At 45.8% G+C, this 24,316-nt stretch overlaps 1 protein-coding gene across 1 annotated transcript in view; it reads right to left on the bottom strand.

The window, feature by feature from the left end:
- Positions 1-24,316, bottom strand: part of DIAPH3 (diaphanous related formin 3) — a 183,370-nt gene that overhangs the window by 84,186 nt on the left and 74,868 nt on the right. Inside the window, exons 22-25 of the mRNA XM_054973426.1 lie at positions 18,180-18,344; positions 6,414-6,549; positions 2,324-2,419; positions 917-976 (exon numbers count right to left, since the gene is read on the bottom strand). Coding sequence (XP_054829401.1) covers positions 917-976; positions 2,324-2,419; positions 6,414-6,549; positions 18,180-18,344 — 457 coding nt within the window. The remainder of the gene's footprint in view (positions 1-916; positions 977-2,323; positions 2,420-6,413; positions 6,550-18,179; positions 18,345-24,316) is intronic.

A 24,316-nucleotide genomic window follows, 5' to 3' on the forward strand; every position in this document is an offset into this window, starting at 1 on the left:
TACAGGCAGGCATACATGACAGAAAGTGTGCTCTGCAACAAAGAATATCTAGTGCACACGGAACTTGTTCATAAGATCAAAGCTATGATCATGGCTAGCCATATGACAATTTGGGTGTACAGGCTAAGTCTTAATTTGTCAAGTTAGTTAACAAAGTAGGAGGAAATGGTGCTCTGACTTGGCTCCTATGACTGTTTCTCTTGTGCTTCTCTCCAGCAGCTATGGAGGCTGTCCTCCACTACAGAGCTTGCGTCCTCTGCCACTGGTACTTCCACATGCACAAAGGCTCCTTGAAAAACATTGGCCTCATGTAAGTGGAAGTCTTAGCAGCAGAGGAAGGCAAGGGCTGCAAAGGACAGGCGCCACAGGGGCCAAAGAGAAGTGCAAGGGGAACAGCATCACAGGATCCAAGACTTAGCAGTTTAAAAGTAACAGTATTGTTACTCGTGCAAGTTATGCATCTGCTTTAGCAAGTGGATACACTAAAACATTTTGAACCACTTCCCTGCCAAACGAAATGGGGGCTAAATTTCTCTATAACTCGGCCTTAAATATAATACATATAATTTAGCCTTTCATGAATAAGAACATGCTAACAGTAATAAACATTGCAATTAGGTAAATTATTGCTAATATAATACAAAACTTTATTCTGTTTTACGAGTTAAATTTCTTGTAACTGTACAATATCATTAATCAACAACTCAGAGTTATGGGACAGTGGGAAAGCAGGTAAGATGTAAAGAACCAAAGAAACTGTCTTATGATGCATACAGTACACAACTCTTTTTGACAAGTCAGTCTCTGTGCTTCATTACAGTATTCTAAACGTATAGAAAAGAGGGAATATCCCAGAAGCCTTGCGGAAGTATAGATCAACGGAATTGGAAATAGGAACATGCAATTTATGAATTACCATGGTTACAAGCTTTCAGAACAGGCCTCTGAGACGGTGGGCTGTGATTCTGTATCGTATCTGTAGGTAAGAAGACACACATATATGCTGTTAACTTTTAGACACAAACATATTTCCAAAGGAACTTTCAGGTTAAATATCTCTGGAAGGAAAGCTGCACTTACTATATGTACAAGATATAACAGTGTTACTAGAAGGTGAACATAAAAAAGAGTCCAGTTTGCTACTACAGACTAACACAGCTAACTCCTCTGTATCTGTAAGGTGAACATGATTCTATGTAAGAGCCTGGTTAGAAATCACCAGGTTGCAGGCAGAATACAAACTGATGAAAATTTTATTGATGCTATGCCAAACAGAGGAATTCTGCTGCATCTGCCTTCACAGTAAGATGCAAATGTTGGACTACAATGTAGGAGCCCCAGAAGCCTTCACTCTGCCATGGATGCTCAGGTCACCCTAACCTGTCTCACACAGTAGGAGTTGTTCTGAGGATTAAATGAAGGAGGAGAGAAAAATGCTACAAGCTACTATGAGGATGAAAGCTACTAAAGGGTATGAAAACCTAAATAAGGAATAGGTGGCTACTGGAATGTTCAAGCAGGTCCACCCTATAGCTGAGTGTGTCTTTAGAAAATACAAGCAGGGGGCTCTCCAGGATTTGTGGGGCCAGTCTCATTTCCCCCCTTTCCCTTCCCTGAAAGCCCCTATAGCTTCAACCCTTTCCCTGCTTCTTTGTCTCCTTTCCACTCACAAACTAACCCTGTGATGAGAGTGAGTTACTGGCCCAAGGCCACTCATGCATAAAAGAAGAGTAGATTTGAATCCAGTTCTCCCAGATTCTAATCTGATCACTATACCACACTGGCTTTCTTGCGGCGGCTGCTGTTGCCAGGGGGTTGCCAAAGGACTTGTGTGAGACATGTGATAGTTAATCAGTTCTCAGTTGCTGCCAGGCCTGGCCCAAGTGATTCCTCCTGCCACGGGAAGGGGGAAGGGAGCAAGCATAAACTGGGAGGCCAAAACAGCCCTGGGAAGGGCTCTCCTCTACCCCACTCCTTTTACTGATGAAAGCCAAAGGTTCAAGAAGGCTGGTAGGGTTGTTGTAGTTGCCTGGCAACCCCTACAATAGACATTGCAGAGTGCATTCATTTCTTAAAGGTACAGGTACCAGTTCTATTATTGGGGGTAGGGTGAGGGTTAATCCCCAGTGATTTTTTTTCAGGATTTTCGCAAACCTGGCGTTTTTCTCAGGCTCACTGAAAGATTTCTCTTGTCTGTCTTTGGCTCCGTTCTCTGGATTTAAGTATCCACAAATGCAGCCATGTTGAGAGTAAGATATATTGATGGCGATTCCTGTGCAATAACTCCATACAAAACAATGGGGTACTGGGGGGAGATAATTACCTTTAGACCGTGTTGCCCGTTTTCTCCGGTCTCGGAAAGCAGCCCCTGATTGCAAGGCCTCCAGCAGGCTGTCCATCACTCCTGTCTCATCACCCTCTGTAGAAAAGCAAATACAGGGAATTCCTTCAGCTTTCAGGGTTACCATAGCAATGCCAAAGGATTTACAAGGCTAGTGAAAAGGCTGTGGCATTAAAAAGCTGGCAATTCCAAATTCGGATAAGCCTGTAATTCAATCATAAATCATATCTCCAAGAAGTCACCCCTTTTAGTGTTGGTATTGTGTCCAGTAAAGCGAACCGAAGCTCATTAGATTCACTTCACACCGCTGCACCCTAAAGTGAGATAGAGAAGTGACTTTAAACGTAACATAATGCCATTGAACTTCTCACTCTCTCTGAATCCGGCATGAAGCTAAATCATAAACCTGCACATCCCTTGAAGAAGCAAGTTACTTTTAGGGACCGTATCTTCAGTAGTGACTATCTGCATTAAACATACTGGGTTGGATTCAGCCGGCTTTTCAACTGGTGAAAAAGGGAGGCAGGGTCTCCTTTGATCACACAAAAATGCTCTGCTGGTGGATCACAGGACTTCTGTGTGCAAATACCCCATTGAATGGCGGCTGCAATAAGGAGAAACTGGTAAGATTGAGGAGGAATCCTGCTTGGATTCAACCCATTAGCTGCTGAGATTCTGCTTGCTTGAATGGATTACTAAATTTTCAATATGGAGCTCCAAGTGCTCACTCATGGAGACAGATTTCCTATTTGCCACTTGAATAACTTCCTATATATAAAAAGAACAAAATCCTGCATGTTAGATTCAATACCGCCCACTTCACTATAATGCCACAGAGAATTATTTTCAAATTCTCAAAAGCTTCTTAAAGCAATGACGATCACACACCGCACAATATAACTGTATCAGAATTTATTTCTGTCGTCGTGCATACAGGGAATTAAAACAAACATGTGAATTTCCAAAGTGTTATTTTATTGTTTCTGTGAGCTATTTAGAAGGCTTTGCTCAAAAAAGATACCCAAAAGCAACAATCAGTTATCACTACCACCATTCTGACTGTTCATAACAATATTCTTATCACGTGGGTGTCAAGTGCGTCAAGTCACAGCTGACTTATGGTGAACACAGAGAGCTTTCAAGGCAAGAGACGAACAGAGATGGTTTGCCATTGCTGGCCTCTGCATAGCAACCCTGGACTTCCCATCCAAATGATGAATAAACCTGCTGACCTTCCAAGAGCTGACAAAATCCGGCCAGCCTGGCCCTTCCAGGTCAGAGCCATTCCTATTATACCAAAGGGATAAATTTTTCTGGATAATAAATAAGTGCCACTTTGGTATTTAAAACATCTTCAGTAATAAAATCTCGCTTTTATTTTTATTTTTCTACCTTGAGATAGAAATATTTTTATATCCTGCTCACAGCCCCAGTTAATAGATGCCCAGACTTTCCCTAAAGTTAATCAAAATATACTTTGAATCAGATCAGTTGGTTTAACAACCACTTCTGCTTCCTGTTACTTTGTGTTACAGTTTCTGCTTACACACACATCTTGTGAACGTTGATCAAAACCACCAATGACAAGCTGAAGGCCTAGAGGCTAGATCTGGTCACAAAACAATTTTATCTGGGTTCAAGAAGTTTTACAACAGCTAAACAAAGACGGGCATATTAACTCTGGGGCACTTTGAGATATTAAGGTGTATTCCTGCATGACCACCAGGTCACTCACGTTAGGAACGATGGTAATGACAAATATGCTTAACATGTCTTGTACTAAGGACAGCACTAGTTAGAGCATTTTTCTCTTCTACCAGAATGATCTGAGAAGAGATTAGTACCAAGAAACCACCACTTTCTTTTAACAGATTTGTTCATACTGTTCACCATCTCTTTTGCCAATCAGTACCTGTTCGAGGTTGTGCTGACGTGACCTCAAATAATTTTAAAAAGGATTATTGATACTTATAAGTTCAACTGAGAAAATTGCTATCGGTCAAACCATTCCAATCAGTAAGAAGCAATTTTATACACCTGATGTATTTGGTTCATAGCCTTGTGTCTCAAGTGTTCAATCCTATCTAAAAAAGAAAAAAATTAGTGGCAATGTCACCTCTTCTCATGGATAGCAGGCTATTCAACATAAAGTTAGACTACGCTTTATGGAACTGAAGAGCAGAGCGTCTACACAGAAAAGGGACAGTTAAACAGTTAATGCATTAAACTTTAAAAATGGTATAGAAAAAGATCTTCCCACACCAGGCAAAGGAGATGATGTTGCTGAGATTAATGAAGATTCATATTACTACTAAGTATGGGCTACATTAACACCTAACAATAACGGAAGCTGATCAAGTAAAAATTTCCTTTTCTCCCTTCATAAATAGGAAATAATTTCGCAAAGCAGCACATTAAAAAAAAAGGAACAAATTCCCTCTCCGACCCTATTAGCAACCAGGGTCTTCACTGAACACTTTTCCAAGCCCGCCTCTCATACCCAAAGGCAGTTTCAGCTGTGTCATAGGTATCTCTTATAGTTACAGATATTGCTATATATATTATACTCATGATAGATCTTTGAGAACTGGTACGAACATGATGAAATATTTATGATATGGTTTGATTTGTGCTTAGTCAGCAGGTCATGGTGGGATCCCTTAATATGAATGTACAAAGATCAGGAGAGGGCGTGCATGACTACAAGTCTCTTCAAATCAAGGAAGAAGGGGGTTCTTATGCTGGCATGAAGTAGGGTATAAATGAAGTAAATAAATACTGTCTTCCACTGGAGTTGGGGGTCTGATGCTCCTGCACCTTCCGAAACACTGCTTTCAGACAGGAAGCCCTTTAACTTCTCATCCTTGGTGTAAACTGATTACTGACAGAACACCTGTTAACGTCATGTCCTTCACACAAAGCAGGCACAGTGTGTGGTCCCCAGAAAATGTCACTTTCACAGCACATTGAGAGTATTTTGAAATAAAGCTTACTGAGCCGTGATGGCAAAAGGAAGGAAACACAGTTTTTCCTACAAGAAATGTTTCAAGGAATCTATTTAGCAGTCAGCACTTGGCATGACATTCAGGCATGACATTCAGGAACTCCTAAGCATCTTCTCTCTACAACAGTGAAGAGAACTGAGAAGCAAAGATTCACCGGTGGAGTAGAGGAAGAGCACCTCACGGTCCAGACAGCTCCGGAATCGTCCACAGCTGACCTGCACATCCAGTTCCAATGTGGATTGCCACTCCCAACCCTAAGAGAAGATGTTCTTCCTTCATACAGAGTCTGTTGACTTTTTGGGAGGACAAAATGGAGGTAGGAAGAACAGCGCTCACCATTTGGAGCTCCTTCAAGGAAGAGCAGAATAAAAACGTAATAAATGAATATGAGCTGAGGGTGAACCTTTTCTTCCCTCTCCTCCATTCCATCCTCGCATAAATCTTCTGAGGTAGTTTACATTGATGCATACTGATGGGCTCATCATTCAAGGAGCTTCACAGCACAGTAGAGTTGAACTGGAGTCTCCTATTCTAACACTCTAACCACTATACCACACGGCCACTGACATATTTTTGTAAGAGACATGATCCACATCAGTGAAGACCTGGACCACAGGACCTCCACAAAGAGAACAGGAGTATATATTTTAATGGTGAGGTTCAAAATGACATGGGGGCAATGGAACTGCATCATTCACGGGGACCCTAAAATCACGGCAGCAAGCACGAGGCATCGCAACACTAGAAAAACCCAACACAGCAGTTGGGTTTTGTAATAGTGGCATGGGGGGAGATGATATAGAAGAACCACGTTTTCCCATCAACTGAATGGTATGAGGTCAGAGAAAAAGGAAAGCGCCGGTTCAAAAATCCAAGTTAACAGGACTGTATAAAATAAATGGATAATAGCTTTGTTTGCATATTTCCAGTGCAAAAAAAATAGTTGCCTGAAGAGTCAATTTGCTCATAGCTGGGAGGTTTTAAAACAGCAGTTATTCTGCCTGTATCTATCATCATCATCCTATTCTATGTGCATTTAACAACTGTCTAGTTTCTTTCCACATTACCTGTGTTCATTTCTAGTAAGTGTTTTTTCTTCTCTCGTCTTTCTAGCTTCTCTTTTTCTGCCTTTTCCTGGGCTATTTTAGCACGTCTATGCTTCTCTTCGGCTTCTCTTCTCCTCATGTTCTCCTTTGTGGCTTGCTAGAAAAATGATTAAGTACAGTAACCATTATATTAAGATGCTGTAAACATAAACCTAAGACACGACATGTATAAATGACTGACACAGGCTGATAGTTTCACTTGATATACAGAGATTTCCTTCATAAATTCTAGACAGCAGGTAAAACAGTGTTGCACTTACCTGTAACTGTTCTTCATCGAGGTCTTCCATGCAGACACACATGGGACTGTACACATGCAGCCGATTCGGAGGTTACTCTAGCTAAAAATTCAGCAGGGGGGGGGGGCGCCCTTGCCTTCTTCTGTGCATGCGTGGCTGTCTTCCCGCCAAAACGGCCCTTAGAAGGCCCCTGATACCCTTGGTTCCTTTTTTCGCCACCGTACTCCTCAAAAAAGAAGCCTTAGCAGGGAAGGGGGGAGGGTATGTGTGCCTGCACAGAATACCTCAATGAACAACAGTTACAGGTAAGTGCAACACTGTTTTTCATCATCGGTCTTCCTGTGCAGTCCCACATGGGAGATTAACAAGCTTGATTTACCTGGGTGGTGGACCTCGGCATCCTCTATGAGAATATCGACTGTAGTACTGCTGTTCCAACTGCTGCCTCTCTCCTATCCAGGTCATCCAAGGCATAGAGTTTCACGAAGGTGTCAGCCGAGGACCAGGTTGCTGCTCTGCTGATGTCTTGCATTAGTACGCCTCTCAGCAGTGCCGCTGATGATGCCTGTGACCTGGTAGAATGAGAATGTACCTCCAGAGGGCACGGTATGTTAGCAGTCTTATAACACAGTCTAATTGCTTATACCACCCATCGTGCTATACTTTGAGCACTGGCCTTTTTCTCTTTATTAGGGCTGGGGAAACAAACAAAAAGCTGAGGGTCAATCCTGAAACTCCTGGTGTGATCCAGGTAAAAAAGGATTGCCCGCCTAACATTCAAAGTATGAAGGGCCCTTTCTGCCTCAGTAGGATGTTCCCAAAAAAATACAGGAAGAACAATTTCCCGCGACACATGGAATTTAGACGCAACCTTAGGGAGAAAATCTAGCTTTGTCCTTAAAACTACTTTATCAGGATGTATCTTTAGAAAAGGTGGGCTCATACATAAAGCAGCCAACTCACTAACCTGCCTTGCTGATGTAACTGCTACTAAGAGGGCTTACCTTCATGGAGAGAAGCCGCAGGTGGCATGTCACAAGTGGCTCAAAGGGTCTACCCAGTAATTTTGTAAGGACTGATTGTAATGACCACTGCAGGACTAAATTATTTAAACCCTTCAAAAACAACTTAGAGGTATGATGTGAAAAAACAGTTTTTATTATCTACTGGTGCATGGAAGGCAGAAATTGTTGCCAAGTAAATTTTTACAGAGGAATTAGACAACCCTTCATTCTTCAACTCAACAAAAATTCCAAAACTATATGTAATGGGCAAGTAATCAGATCAGAGTCCTTATAATCTACTCACACTCTAAACCTATCCCATTTCAGGCTATGCGACTGCCGTGTCAAGATGCACTTGGCAGCCCCAGCCTGTGTATGTTGTGGTGAAGGATCCCATACCACGACAGGAGATCTGGGTTCAAGGGTTACTGACAGAACTGGTCATTCAGCTTCATCAACCCCTGGAACCATGGCTGCCTCGGCCAAAACGGGGCTATTATTATTGCTCGTGTCCCGTTCAACTGCAGCTTGCTGACCACCTTGGCCAGTAAGGGTATTGGGGGAAACGTGTAGTAAAACCTTCGGGACTAGCGAAGTTGTAACGCATCTCCCAAGGAAGACTTGTTGCACAGACCCTTTTTCCAGCAGGGCCCTAAGTTCCGCCCATAGTTCGAGACAAGTAGGCGTATCTGAGAACTTAGGAAGACTCAGAAAAGGGAAACTTTCAAACTCAATTTTATAACCTCGATTAACAATCTTCAAAACCCACACATCAGTGGTAATATAACGCAAAACAGGAAAATAACTGCACAGCCTATCCCCAAACACTGGATCTGATCCTTGTACTACTCAGATTTGCTTCTGACCAACATTATGCTCTTTGGATTGCTGCGATTGCGCCCCTTGAAACTGCCTGTGATTCGATTTCTTCTTCTGAAAAGAACCTTAAGTGGTCTAAGAACACACATTGATTTAGTGTTGAGTGCCCCTCCCTAAACCCAGCTTGTTCATCAGCTAGGCAGCCCCCTTTACGTTAATGCGTTGGGACGCTCTCCCATCAGCTGTACTGGAAGGCAGATACAAAAGAACGCCACTGGAAGAACGCCTGTGTCCCTGTGGTGATGGGAAAATAGAATCACTAGAACATGTCATCTTCGACTGCAAAATGCATATGCAACTTCGAGAAGTTTATATAAGGCCTATACTTTCTGCCCATCCAGGTAGACAAAGAGCTTTTCTACTCTCAAAAATGCTCTCGGATAGATCCCAGGACATAACACATAAGGTTGCTAAGTTTGGTTGGATGGCAATAAAGAACAGGAGTTTGTTTACTACCAACTAAAGACAATTTTGTACTATGGTTTTATGGTACCTGGGTTTTATGATATGCTGAAATTTAAATTTTAAGCATTTTTAAATATTTTAAATATTTTAAACATTTTAAGGCAATGTAATCTATTATGTTACTGAGGTATCTTTTAATCGGAATTCTCTAGTTTATCTCTGTAACATTGATCATTCCTGTAATTCTTTTGCTGATCTAGGACCGTAATAATAAATTTGAACCTTAAGTGGTTTGGTAAGGCCTTTGGGTAGGATACATGTATCCCTAATAGGGTTGATAACAGTACGCCCTGTTCTTATATTGGTGTTGCCTGAACTGGCTTCTCCTTTGTCCCTGCTGGGCCTGAGGGAGCACACCATAAGATCTAGCCATTAAACGGTCTTTCCGCTTCTGGGAGAGGTATTCGTCCATTTTTTTCAGAGAATAGAGTCTTTCCCTCAAAAGGTAAGTCTACCTTACTCCTTATTTCCATAGGTAGCACCATAGCCCTCAACCAGGTGTGCCATTTCAATACCATGTCTGAATCTATTGTTCTAACTGCAGTGTCTACTGCATTCCTGCTGGCATTGTTTTGGTGTCGAACCAGCCTTGCTGCCTCTTCCTGAATGACTTTAGCGAAAGTCCTCTGATCTTCTGAAAGTTTGGCATGAAAGGCCGCAGCTTTACCTCATAGGAAAAGCTGGTAAGCCCCCATCCTGGCGGGATACTTAGCTACCTTGATACTTAGAGCGGCTTACATGTAAATTTTTCTACCCATCACATCCAGTTTGCAGCCTTCCTTGTCAGGAGTCGAATAAGCGCCCAGCCTCTGCCTGGTCTGCATTTCCTCCATGACCAGGGATGACAGAGGAGGATGAACAGAAAGGTGTGTGCACGCCTCATCCTTAGCTCTATACAGACTCTCTGCTTCCTTGGTGGTAGTGGGAGCAGAGGCTGGCTTCAAATTGACTGAGTTCATTACGTCCACAAACTCCTCTATGATAGGAAAGGCCACGTTGGATGTAGACCCTGAATATATGTGCTGCTGTATTTTGTCTTTCGACCTCGGTTCGGTCGACGTAATGTCTGTCTCTAGTGCCTTCACCATTTGCATTAATAAAACAGGGTTAACATACCTGTAACTTATGTTCATCGAGTTCTTCTGTGCTGACACACATGGGACTGCGCAGGCGCAGGCCAGCCGCCGGAGAATTTTCTAGAGCTTCCATGGCTCCGAAGGGGCCGTTTGTCGCGCGCCTCAGCGACCGTTTTCCCGCCCAAACGGTCACGTGATCCTCCAGCGACCAACGGCCCCTTCCCTCAGTTCTCCCTTGCCGCCGCTTGACCAACACACTTCAGCCATAACACCTTAAAAACACCAATTTCCGTGACAGCCATCACATTATCGTGCATTGGAGTTCACAGCGGGGTAGGAGGGAGGGTTGTGTGTCAGCACAGAAGAACTCGATGAACATAAGTTACAGGCATGTTAACCCTGTTTTCATCTTCGTTCTTCTGTGCCTCCACACATGGGAGTGTACCAAGCTTCACACAATAAGGAAGGCGGGGGTGAAGTCCAACACAATTTTATTAAGCAAACAAGAACAACAATAAATAGATATGCATATATACATCTATGAAAAAAATACTGTGTAAGGACACATAAATACTCAATATTTACATATATACACACCCCCAGGTACATATATACACACTTTCACTCAAGGGTACCCAACAGGTACGCCAAGAAAGTCATTCCAAAACTCCCTCAGGAAAAAAGGGAGTGTAAGACAGCCCTGGCCACAGATACATCCTGCTCCGCATTGACATCAACGGCGTAATGCCTGACAAAGGTGTCTGCAGAGGACCATGTGGCTGCTTTACAAATGTTAACCAGGGGCACCCCCCTGAGGAGTGCCGAAGAGGATGCTTGGGACCGCGTGGAGTGGGCTCTGACATGAAGCGGGCAAGCCACCCCTGCCAGGGAATAGGCCTTGCTAATGGCCGTCACAATCCACCTAGACAGGGTCTGTGAGGAAGCCCTGTTACCCCTGTCCTTGGCCCCAAAACATACAAACAGGTGAGGACTTGAGCGGAATTCCTTCGTCCTATCCAGGTAATAGGCTAGGGCCCTCTTCAAGTCTAGGGAATGGAGGGCCTTTTCCCCCTTAGAGGAAGGTTGAGGAAAGAACGCAGGCAGTGAGATATCCTGCGAGAGGTGGAAGGCGGACACCACCTTGGGCAGGAACCCGAGGCAGGGACGCAGGACCACCTTGTTGGGATGAAACACAAGAAAGGGAGGGTCAGACCGCAGTGCAGACAGCTCACTGACCCTCCTGGCCGATGTGACGGCCACCAAGAATGCTACCTTGTAGGATAGCATATCCAAGGGGCATGTAGCCATAGGTTCAAATGGAGGCAACATGAGACGTGAGAGCACCAAGGACAGCGACCACTGAGGCACTGGCGCCGACACAGGTGGGTAAAGATTGTACATGCCCTTAAGGAACTGGCGGGATTGTGGGTGAGAAAACACCGTAGCACCCTCAACTCGGGCGTGAGCAGCTGATATCGCTGCCAAGTGTACCTTGAGGGAGGACACCTTCAAGCCCAGGCCACGCAAGTGGCACAAATACTCGAACACAACCCCCAAGGGACTGCTTTCGGGCACCACTCCTCTGGCAAGTGCCCAGAGCTCAAACCTGCGCCACTTGGCCGCATAAGCGCGCCTAGTGGATGGCCGACGAGCATTCAGGAGGACCCTCTGTACCTCGTCAGTAAACCCTATCGGGGAGGAACGATCCGCCAAGCCGTTAGGTGCAGCTTCCTGGGATCGTGGTGGACTAGGCTCCCGTTTAGGAGAAGGTCTTGCCGAGGGGGCAGACTCACATATGTCCGTTGGGACATCCGCAGGAGCTTCGGGAACCAAACCTGCCGTGGCCAGAAGGGGGCCACTAGGATGCAGTCCGTCCCGTCCTCCTCTATCTTGCACAGGACCCTGGGAATCAAGGGGAACGGAGGAAACATGTAGTGCAAGCCCTGCGTCCACGTAAACTGGAAGGCATCCCCAATAGAGAGGGGGTCGCTCCCTGCCCTGGAACAGAACGTGTGGGCCTTGGTGGTCGCCGCAGTGGCGAACACGTCTATCACTGGATGACCCCACATCTGGAAGATCGGCCCAACGCACTCTCCGTTCAGTTCCCACTCGTGGTCTAGTAAAGGGGCCCTGCTGAGGGCATCTGCCCGGGCATTGTCTGACCCAGCCACGTGTATAGCACGGAGCGACACGCCGTTCTTGATAGCCCACTGCCAAGTGAGTGTGGCTTCCCGGCACAGGGCCATGGACACTGTGCCCCCCTGCTGATTCACGTAGTACATGGCAGTCGTGTTGTCCGTCTGCACCAAGACCTGACGATTTCTCAGCAGTGCTGTAAGAGACACAAGTGCGAAACGAATGGCCCTTAGTTCAAGCACATTGATATGGAGGGTCTTTTCCCTGTCAGACCAGACATCTTGCACAGACACATCACCACAGTAAGCCCCCCATCCCAACAGAGAGGCATCAGTGGTAACCGTGATGTCATGGTGTTGATACCCAAAAGGGGTCCCTCTAAACAAGTTGTCATCAGACAGCCACCAGTCCAAGGAGGAGAGGATGACCCTCGGGATAGAGAATTTGAGGGACGGAGGGTGCAGCAGAGCATCGTACCTCTGCACAAACCAGTTCTGGAGAGGGCGCATACGCAGCCTAGCGAAAGGCACCACAGAGGTGGCCGCTGCCATATGCCCTAATAAGCACTGGATAGTGCGCACAGACTGGAACCGGTTCCTTTTAAACATGGACACTAGACCCCTTAGGGACCGAGCCCTCTCCAAGGGGAGCAGGGCCTTACCCTCCACAGAGTCTAAAAGTGCACCAATGTAGGACACCTTGCAGTTGGGCACCAGCTTGGATTTCTCCAAGTTCACCAGGAGCCCCAGGCGTTGGCAAGTGCTAAGTACCAAGCCAATGTCCTGCACCAGCCTAGACTCCGATTCAGCCACGATGAGCCAGTCATCGAGGTACGGAAAGATGGTACAGCCTTCTTCCCGTAGGAAGGAAACCACAGGGGCCACACATTTAGTGAACACTCGTGGGGCAGTGGACAGGCCAAAGGGGAGCACCTTATACCGGAAAACCCTTTGCCGGTAAACAAAGCTCAGGTACTTCCGTATGCCCACGTGAAAGTATGCGTCTTTTAAGTCAAGAACCGCAAACCAATCTCCCTGTTTCAGCAAGGCGATCACAGCCGCCAACGTAACCATTTTGAATTTGGTCACCTTGAGGAAGGCATTAAGGCCCCTCAGATCTAAAATGGGACGTAAGCCCCCATCCTTCTTAGGGACCAGGAAGAACCTAGAGAAGAAACCCTTTACAGAGTCCTCATAGGGCAATTCTTCCACAGCACCCTTGGCCAAGAGCGACACGATCTCCGCATCCAGCTCGGCCATAGTGTTATTGACAGCTGTCAGGGGTGAACTGCATCTAGGCAGCTCAACAAACTCCAGCCCGTATCCCAGTTCAACAATAGTTAAGACCCATGAGTCAGATGTTATTGACTCCCACTCAGAGAGAAGTGGACTCAGTCTGTCCGAAAAGTTCGGGGATACGGCTGGCGTGACCCGTCAGTACTGCCTCCCGGCGCCCTGCTGATCTTTCTGCTGGGCCGGTTGCTGTGCCGGACGAGGCTTGAAGGGCCGACGCCTCCTCTGCTGTTGTGCGGGAGGGTAAGGCCGCTGCTGGTAGGCAGGATACTGCTGGTAGCCCGGCCGCTGTTGTTGGTATCTGCCCTGGTAATGGTAAGGGCCAGACCGGGGAGCGTACCGTGACCTGGAGGAGGGCTTGTCCGCTGGAGCCAGACCCAAAGACCGCGCCGTCTGCCTGTCCTCCTTTTTCTTCTTCAGGGTCTCGTCGGTGGACTTGGAGAACAGCGAGTCCCCTTCAAAGGGCATGCTCTCCACCCTGGAACGCACCTCTTGGGACAGGGCCGTCGACCGCAACCAAGAGTGGCGCCTGAGGACCACCGCCGACGCCATCCCTCTAGCAGCAGTGTCAGCAGCGTGGCTCCCAGCGTTCATTTGCTGTTTAGACAGCCGGACAGCCTCTGTTTGCAGCAGGGACACCACAGCCTTCTGCTCAGGAGGGAGGTCTCGGGTATAGGATGCCAACTTCTCCCAGAGGTACAGTTGGTACCCTGCCATGATGGTCTGGTAGTTGGCAATCCTCAGACCCAGCGAAGCTACAATGTACTGGCGCCTGCCCATGGCATCAAGCTTCTTGCCCTCTTTATCGGCAGGCACCGAGGAGTGACCCGATCGTCGGGGGTTGAACTCCTCTGTGACCAAGGAGGAAGGTGGAGGGTGCTTCACCAACGCCGGCCAGGTGCCCTGCTTGATCTTGTAAAGCTGCTCAAAGCGCTTGGATGTTGGAGGTTGATCACAGGGCACCTGCCACACCTTCTCCACAATCTCCTCAATACCCTCGAGCATGGGGAAGCCAACGTACGCCGGATTATCCCCATAGATACGCTTGAGGAGCTTGTCCTTGGTCTGGGGGACTGCCGAAGAGATATCCATCTCGAGAGCCTTGGCCATCCTTGCCATCTGGTCGGCGTAGATGCGGAGGTCCTCGAATGGCGAGTCTGCAGATGGCACTAGCTCCTCAGCTGGCGATGGTTCGGACCAGGACTCCGACTGGTAGCCGCCAAAGCTCTCCACATCCTCCTCATCGGAACCGAGCTGGGATTCCGGAACCTGGAGCGGAGGGGGAGCCCACGCCGACCTCGATGTCGAAGGCCTCGGTTCCGACACGGAGAAGCCCGCAGGTGCCCCCTCCCATTGGCAACGGTATGGCGAGGGGAGGTAGGAAGCCTGTCGATGCCGGGACGCAGTGGACCGGATTGATCGGACACTGTCCCCGGAACCATGCCGCTCACGACCGACCGGAGGTGGAGACGGACGGACAGGCGACGGACGGCTCCGACAAGGAGACGGGCTCGGTTCCAGCCTCGGCGACCGAAGGGCAAGCGATGGTCGGCTCCGACGGTGCGGGCTCGGCTCCGGCCCCGACGAGAATTCTGCGGGCACCGTCTCGAAGGCCATCGGATCCGGCACCGGCACGGAGATGCCTTCTGGCTCAGGGGAGCCCAGGTGAGGGGAAGGCGTGTGAGGAAGCACGATGACCTCCTCCTGAGGAGCGGGACGCGGCGACCGATGATGCTTGGTCTTCTTCTTCTTCTTCGCCGGTTCCGAAGAAGACCTCGGAACCGACGCGCTCCTCGCCTTCGAAGGGGACCTCGGCTTCGACCTCTTAGGCTTCATCGGAACCGATCCGGACGTCGGTTCCGACCGGGGACTCGGTACCAGGATCCTCGGTTCCGACGTAGGTCTCGGATCCGACCTGGTAGATGACGCGCTACGGGGCGGCCGCACCGGTCCCTGCGCTGGAGAGGCCGCTCTCGACGCCGAGGTACTCGGGGGACGCGGTTTCGACCCCGACCTCGCGGAGGCCACTGAGCCAGCTCTTGAATGCCGTTCGGCAGAGGGGCTAGGGCCGGCCTTGGGGGAGGGCAACGGAGCGCCTCCGGACATGACCTTCTGCCACAGGGAGGAGTTCAGTCGGGCCTTGCGCTCCTGCCGGGCCTTGCTGGTGAAGCCCTGGCAAATCTTACAGGCCGACACATTATGGGTCTCCCCCAAACAAAACAGGCACAGTTCATGGCCATCGGTCTTGGCCATTTTCGTGTGGCATTGGAGGCAATGCTTGAAGAGAGCCTTTGAGGCCATCTTCAGGGGCACGCGAAAGGAAGGTCAAAAACAGTCCGAGTCAAATTACCGAGTCCACAACAAAGTCCAAAACGAGATCCGAAGAATAGTCGAGGTCACGAAGTCCGAAGTCAAAAGCCAAGCAATCAGTCAGAATAAAGCACGAAGCACAAAAAGGCACAGAGCAACGAAGCTCACGTTCTCTCCAAGCGGCGGCAAGAAGAGAACTGAGGGAAGGGGCCGTTGGTCGCTGGAGGATCACGTGACCGTTTGGGCGGGAAAACGGTCGCTGAGGCGCGCGACAAACGGCCCCTTCGGAGCCATGGAAGCTCTAGAAAATTCTCCGGCGGCTGGCCTGCGCCTGCGCAGTCCCATGTGTGGAGGCACAGAAGAACGAAGATGAACTCTGAGAAACAGCAAAAGTAATTGGTAGAGGAAACTTCCCATCTCTCCCACCGTCTCCTCTGGGGATGTCTGCAAGGGTGGACTGGGGCTATCTCTTCCTTGGAATGTCTCCTCGGGGAATTCAAGCTTCGACAGTTGGAATGCCATCCTAGAGCTAGAAAATGAATGTCGTCTTCAGACGGGATCAGGTGAAGGATCCCTAGGGAGAACATCAGTGAGGAAAGTACGCCCCGTGTCCAGCCGGTATTTACACTGCCTCTCATGAGACCAGTAGCTGTCCCCTCTTGAGTAGTAGCTGCCATCTCTTGGAGATTGGTGTGACCTCTGCCTCCTGCGGGGAAGTTCATCTTCCTCGTCTGATGACTGATCCAACCAAGATTTGGACCGAGTGGGGGATTTTGAGTGGATGGATGGTGTACGTGGAGGGTCAATAATCAGCACCTCCTGCTCCAAACATTGCTTCCTCGGAGTCGATCGCACAGACTCCCGAGCCTGTAGGTGTTCTGTCTTTTTTGTCTTCTTTCGAGGAGGTTCCCCTCCTGTTGTCACACCACCCTCTGGAGTCGAGTGAGATTCCTTGGGTCTTTTCTTTTTTGACTTCGCACATCGAGGTTCACCAATCCGATCCGATCTAGACGATGGCCCCAGCTCCGGGCTCGATTCCCTGGTTGGTTCCAAGAAGCCTGCAGTCACCGAAGGGATCGAAGGATCATGCGACCTCGGTGTCTTCAAACTCGATCGGTTTGGATCCAATTGCCTTGCTGCCTCAGTGGATCCAGAGGGTGCCTTGTTCCTCGGAGTTGAGGGTTCATGCGGCTTAGTTGTCTTTCACCCCGATCAGTTCAGATCTGATTGTCTTGCCCCTTCGGTGGATCCAGATGGTGCTCCGCTCTTTGGTGTCTTTGAACCCGATAGGCTCGGTCTCGAAGTTTAAGCTGGTGTCAACGCCGGGGTTGGATCCAATGTTTCAGTTCCACCAGCTTAGGTGCATTTTTTTTGCCTCTGCTGGGTTTTTTGCTGCATCCAATGCCCTCTTCCACAGCAAAGCTTTCAGGCGGTCATCCTTCTCAGTTCTTGCTTTCAGGGAGAAATTAAGACAGTGCCTACACAATTGAGTGTTCTGGGTTTCCCCTAGGCCCAATAAACATAATGAATGACCATCCATCTTGGTCATCTTCGCGTTGCATGAAGTGCAGTGTTTGAAAAGAGCGTTTTCAGACATCCTCAACACACACACAACAGGAAGAAAAGATAGATCAAACCTATCTCAAGAGCAATCTAGCTAGAGCGTCTTCCACCAGAAGCAAAAAAGGAACTGAGGGTATTAGGGGCACCCCGCCTTCTAACGGCCGTTTTGGCGGCATATGCAGATAAAGGTAGGGGTGCCCCCTGCTGGATTTTTAGCTAGAGTAATATCCGAATCGGCAGGCCTGCGCGTGCACAGTCCCATGTGGGACTGCACAGGAAGACCAACAATGAATAGCAGCACACTGAAGGACTACAAACATGTCGGTTTAGCTGTATGCATGGTGGGAAAAACCAACACACAATGATTTCCTCATCTGCTGTCAAAGAACACTGCTTATTTCTCATATAATTATATGTAAGCAACACACACTGTCCCCCGCCTCCTTGACAGCTATAAAGCTATGTAAAACTGTTCTAGATTTAAGCCACTACCCACATTATTTTGCAGTAATTGACTGGTCCTGAAAATCTATCTCCCGTCTACTCCCTTCTGGGGACTAAAAGCCACCAATAGTGGCATTGCAGCTACCAATTCATACTCCACCTTCCATCAAAGTGTTTTTGGTTCAGATTTAGATTAACATGTAAACGCACTTTCCTTCCTTAAGAAAAGAACACAATTAAAACTGAGCCTGATAAAAATAATTATGTTTGACTGTGATATTTCTGAGACTAAATATATTATATAAAAGGCATACTTTACCATGATCTCTGTCCTGAAATTGTTCAAGTCAGTTAGAAATTCTTCCACTGAAACCTTCTTCAAATCAAGGGCATAATATCCCATAACATTTTGATATAGTTTTCCCATGTTATCATGCATCCTAGAAAGTTTCTGGAACTGTTCCTTTGCTTGAATTGCAAAGACGTATTAAGCAAGTTAAGGTTATAAAATTATTATAATATTCGTTAGAAAATCAAGAGAGACTGACCTTTGAAGCAGCTTTCTTAGATCCACTTGAATCAAATTAATTGGAACAGGGAAGGGAGACGAAGCACAACAATATGACATCATGCATTCTTTCTCATTAACATGCAGTAACATAACAGGCCCTGACCTGGATAGCGCAGGAAGAGCCTGATCGCATCACATCTCAGAAGCTATGCAGGGTCGGTTTTGGTTAGTAATTGGATGGGAGACCTCCAAGGAAGACCAGGATTGCAGAGGCATGGGATGGCAGACCACCTCTGTTAGACTCTTGCCATGAAAACCCCACCAGGGGTCACCATAAGTCACCTATGACTTTACAGCACTCTCCACCCCCAAGAGGTAACAGAGATGTCCTAGTTTTTAGAGGCAGCCATCAGTTCCTGACCCCAGTCAGCATTTCTCAGGTGGTTTTGCCAATTCTTCCTGAATTAATTGCTGGGGAATGAACAATTTTCTTTGTCTAACCTACGGCCTATTTGAATACATGAATTTTTTAAAAAATGCTCCAGAAAGGCATTTTCTTGAGACTCTTAATAATGTTAAAAATGATCTACAAAATCAGTATTATGTAAGCTACAAAAAGTAGTTTGCTGCATAACACTGACAGACATTCTCAATTTTTAAAAAACAAACCTGCTGGATACTTCCCGCAAATGCAGTTTCCCCTTCTTATATCAGGTGCTTTAACTACTTCAGTTTCCTAATGCAGACACAGTTGGGTTTTGGTGTTTGAACAATATGTATGTTTTCAAATACCATTCAAGAATTTCAACTGCAATGTATACAGTTTTATTGGCCAAGAAATGTACCGATAAGAAAGTTGGTTCTGGAATCTGTAAAAGCCAAATCCACTGATACCATGCAAAATATATAAAGCTTATAACAAATACGTAACATTCAACATCTGATTAAATAAGAAATTAGATTCTAGAATGATTTTGTCTGAGCCTCAATTATATTTCTCCCCTCCAATACAGTTGACTATTTTTTTTTAAAAAAACATAACAGCTTAGCCTCAAACTAAATTCCAACTAAAACTCTACTTATTCCAAATGCTCAGGAAAAATGTCCTCTACTGCACTAAAAAAAATCTTCTGAAACTACCCCACTGCTCACGGGGCCTTCACTGATTTTTCATTCTCTTCCTTTCACAATATTCAGAATCTTTTTTAAAAAATAAGATAGAAAGATTAATCAAATGCCATCATAAAGAGCACATCTCAAGCTTCATATACAATATATGGAACTCCATATAAACCAGGATTCCACTTACCTGTAATTGTTGTTCATTGAGTGGTCTTCTGTGCAGTTCCCCTGCGGGACTGCAAAGGAGACACGATGATGAACTTAGCATGGCCTCAAGTGAAATGAGGTGATTTAAAAATTAAAATCTACATTTAAGTTCCAAGGAGTGATTTTAGATACTTGAAACTGACTGTACTGAGTCACACTGTGTAATCCACCTTGAGTCTCAGTGAAAAAGGCAGGCTATAAATAACAAATAAATACATAGAGCTTTTAGAGTGAACTTTATATACATTTTAGTACCTAAAGGGTAACCCTAACTGTAACTTTTCCTAGAACAAAACAAATATTTAGCCTTGTCATCAGTATATATTTTATTCTGGTGAGTTATACAATTCCATATTAGATGCAACACGTTCATACTAATTCCCCTTTCTGTTCAGAATACTGTAATACTTAAAGAATCTAATTAGAATAACTAAATATTTTGACCCAGTGTATATGAGAACCAGCTAGGAGAGGCTTGCCAGGGAAAATATAACTGAGTATCAGACAAAAGATATTTAATGTAAACTCTTCAAAAACATTTACTATAAAGTGCTACTCATAGGAAAAGTGTATCATACTTCTAATAAATATCATGTAGTAAATACAATTCAAAGATATTGCTTAAAGAACATCAAACACCATAAAACCACAGTACATTCCGTGTATTATCAAAAAGTCCAAGGCATCTCCAATATGTTGAAAAGGCTCCTTGCTACGGTGATGGGACGACTCGAGTGTAAATGTATCCCGCCTATAATCAGAGCGTTGCTGTTGTGACTCAGCGAAAATTCTATACCATCGCTAAAGAATCAAGTCACTCACAATAGCAAAGCAAAAAGATGGCTAGATGCATAGGCATGTCCCGCCAAGAATCAAGGTGTTGCTTCACAAATGTAGCCCGACAAAACACTGTCAATTCATGGGATATATTCCCCCTTGCTTCAGGGATTGGGAACCTCATGGCTTCCACATACTCCAAAACTTCCCAAGAAGGGAAGTGAGATGAAAATAAGACAAATTTGATTTGGTGCCACCTAGTCCCAGAGAAGCAGCGTCAAGCCCCTATTGCCTGCTACTGAGCAAAACTAGGCTAGAATCTGAGGGGAAGATATAGATTGACTAGAAGCCCAAGAGCATCCCCCCAAAGTAAGACTCTCCTACTCTGAACCACTGGGTGGCATTTTCCACATGGGAACTGGCATGTGTAGATTGCCCGTTGCTGCTGTGGCTTCCAATACAACACAGTAGCAGCGGAATATCCACATGGCAGGTTTCCCCATAGTTCCCCTGGCAATAGCCACCCCATTCTAATTCTTTTAGGTTTTTTGTAAAAAATCAACAATTGAATATATTGTTATTACATTATCAGAGTACATACAAGTCTCTAAATTCCCAGCGTTGATTTTAAAATAAGTAGCTAGCCCATAAGGGGACATATATTCACAAAGAAACAGGCGAGAGACTTGCTTTTTGAAAAATGAAAGCTGAAGATTTGAAGAATTTGGTAAACAGATTGTTATAATTACATTGATATAACAGCAGAGGAGTTAGCTGTGTTAGTCTGTGGTAGCAAAATCAAAAAGAGTCCAGTAGCACCTTTAAGACTAACCAATTTTATTGTAGCATAAGCTTTCGAGAATCAAGTTCTCTTCGTCAGATGCATGATCTCTTTGTCAGATGCATCTGGCAAGGAGAGCTGTGGCTATCGAAGGCTCATACTGCATTGGCATTGGATGGTCTAGCTGTTTGGCTGCTACAAACTAACAGGGCAAACGCCTTTGAAGCCAACTGATCCACACACCAAAAGGAGATGTTTACATATACTAGCAAAGGAATGTTTTGGTTGCACCCTCCCCCCTCCAATTGCCTCTTCTCTCTCCTCCCCTTCTCCTCCCTCCTCTTCTATATTTGACCAGTCTCTGTATCATGCATCTGACGAAGAGAACTTGATTCTCGAAAGCTTATGCTACAATAAAATTGGTTAGTCTTAAAGGTGCTACTGGACTCTTTTTGATATTGATATAACAGTATTCAGGAGGAGGAAAAGACCACTGTAGGGAAACTAGATGCTGTGGAACAAGGCATATCTAAACTTTTCCACTCATATGGCAATCCATCCAGACTTTGCCACAATCTTTCCAAAAACTTTAGAATAAAGCAGGGTCAGGAAAGGTCAGGGGAAAGCCGAGGAAATCCCAGGAAGTGCACAAACACACCACAATGCCATGAGGGGGGGAAAAAACTTCTCAGCAGCACTGAATCAGAGCAAGCAACCTGTACGGAAATGGCCAATAATGGTCGACTTCCAGGCCAGTGCAGCTTCAAGTATACACAGCAAGACCAATTTATTTTTAACACATCTGTAGCTCTCATGATTACTGTCTGTCACACTTTTTACATTACATAATAATAGCATTCAGCATTTCCTTGCAATTTTGAGTTAGGACAAGTGCCAAGAAAATTCATTTAAATTGCTAAAGTTTCTAGCTAAACTAATTGACTTCTTCATTTCTGTTTTCCGAGTATCTTCAAAAGCACTTATAAACTTATGCTCATCAAAAACTACAATTAAAGATGAAAAGGCTCCAGGTTAGACATGGGCACGAACCAACCCCGCCCCCCAACCATGCGGTTTGTGGTTCGTAGCATTCCACGAACCACGAACTTCCGACCTTTCCCCAGTTCGTGGTTTGTGGGGCTGTCATTTCAGATCCCATACTGGAACCAGTGCGGGGTCTGTGAAACTGACAGCCTCTTTTCTTGCTGCCCGGGCTGTCAGTTTTACAGACCCTGGAGTCTGTGAAACTGACAGCCCGGGCAGCAGTAAAAGAGGCTGTCAGTTTCACAGCCCCCGCACCCATTCCAGCGCGGGGTCTATGAAATGGCAGCCTCTCTCTCCTGTTGCCAGAGCTGCAGGAGAAAGGGGCTGTCAGTTTCACAGCTCCCCGTGCTGGGTTCAGCCGATGGGCTGGAACAGTGCAGGGGCTGTGAAACTGACTGCCTGGGCAGCAGGAGAAAGAGACTGTCATTTCACAGGGTAGGGGACAAACTGTCTGGTCTGGTCTGTCATTCAGTTTGCCTATCATAACAAGAGCTAGAACAGGCCCAGAATTCCTCGTGCTGTGCAGGATTACCTACCCCTTACATCAAGTCTCCTTTGGTTTGTAATTTGTCCTAGTCGTTTTCCTGGAAGTGAGTTTAATTAGCACGCTCACAGCTATTACCAGAAGCCACATGTTAACTCCACTGTTCCTCAATTATTCTCTGCCTATAGGGACAAGTTAACAGGAGGCAGCTAACTATTGCATATTAACAGTGTTTAAAAATCAAAACATCTGTTAAAAGTGTCACATGTGGATTTTACTAATATGGTGGAGTACTTCAGCGAGTTCTTGATAATACGATACCTGGTAAATAAAGAGAGAATCTGTTTGTGTAGTACTAAGTACTGTCCCTGAGCCATTTTCACAATGTGTGTATAATGATTTCAATTTCAGAATTAAGCAAACCAGTTTCTATACAATGGCCAGCTTTCTTTTTACATGGAAGGATAGAAAGCTTCCATTTAGCACCTCCTCCGATTCTCTTTGTAGTTCAGCAGGTAGTGGTAGAGTGTGCCCTCAAGTCATAGCTGGCTTATGACAATCCCTGGCAGGGTTTTCATGGCAAAAGACTAACAGAGGTTTGTCATTGCCTGCCTCTGCAATGCTGGTCTTCACTGAGAGTCTCTAATCCAATTACTAACCAAGGCTGACCCTGCTTAGCTTCCGAGATTTGACAAGATCAGGCTTGCCTAGGCTGTCCAGGTCAGGGCAGTTCAGTAGATCAATCACTAATTCTTATTCAACAGAGTATATCGAGTATAGGCTTTACTGAAAATTGCTCAAAGCAGAAAGGCAAAAATAGATGTAACAGTGCACTCCTCTTCCAGGCTAAGCCCACTGGAATCTCTTGGCATAGGATCACACTGTAAAGTGTCAGTGAAGCATATGGTGTCTTGAAATAGAAGAACCCTCTGTGTGGTACAAGAATTTTTAGACAGTTATACAATTTGCTCTTTTTATATTCTTTAAATAATAAGATATATCATTTGGAGTCTTCCCTGTAAGTCAACAAAAAGAGTCCTTATTTGCTTTATCTTAACAATTTTGTGCTTTCTCCTTCACAATAATTGCTTGCATTCTAGCAAACTACAAAACAGATACAAGACAATTTCAGATCAACAACTCTGAAGGAAGAATACTGAACTGGAATCAGCAGCCATGACGCAGAGGATTCACTGAAAAAGAGAGCCCAAATATTTAAAAGAATAGCTGCAGACAGAGTAAGAGGAGGAGCTTTTTTAAAAATCTGGAGCAGTTCATAATACTTAGGCAGTTTGTTCATTTTGATGACTGACTCAAGCTGAAACAATCTGAATGATATAGCTAACAAAAGGAGCCCCAATTTCTTAGCTATTTCCTACCATCCCTCGCCAGCTCGTATCTCAAAACATTTCACTCAACTCTGTTCAGGCGCTGAACAAAAAAACGACAGAGTCAATGGAGATAGCACAAGACTAATTCTAGATGAAACATTATAGGCAATTTTTTTATTACACCATTTTAGATTTAGTC

The sequence above is a fragment of the Eublepharis macularius genome, chromosome 3, assembly GCF_028583425.1.
Source record: "Eublepharis macularius isolate TG4126 chromosome 3, MPM_Emac_v1.0, whole genome shotgun sequence".
Classification (NCBI taxonomy): Eukaryota; Metazoa; Chordata; class Lepidosauria; order Squamata; family Eublepharidae; genus Eublepharis; species Eublepharis macularius.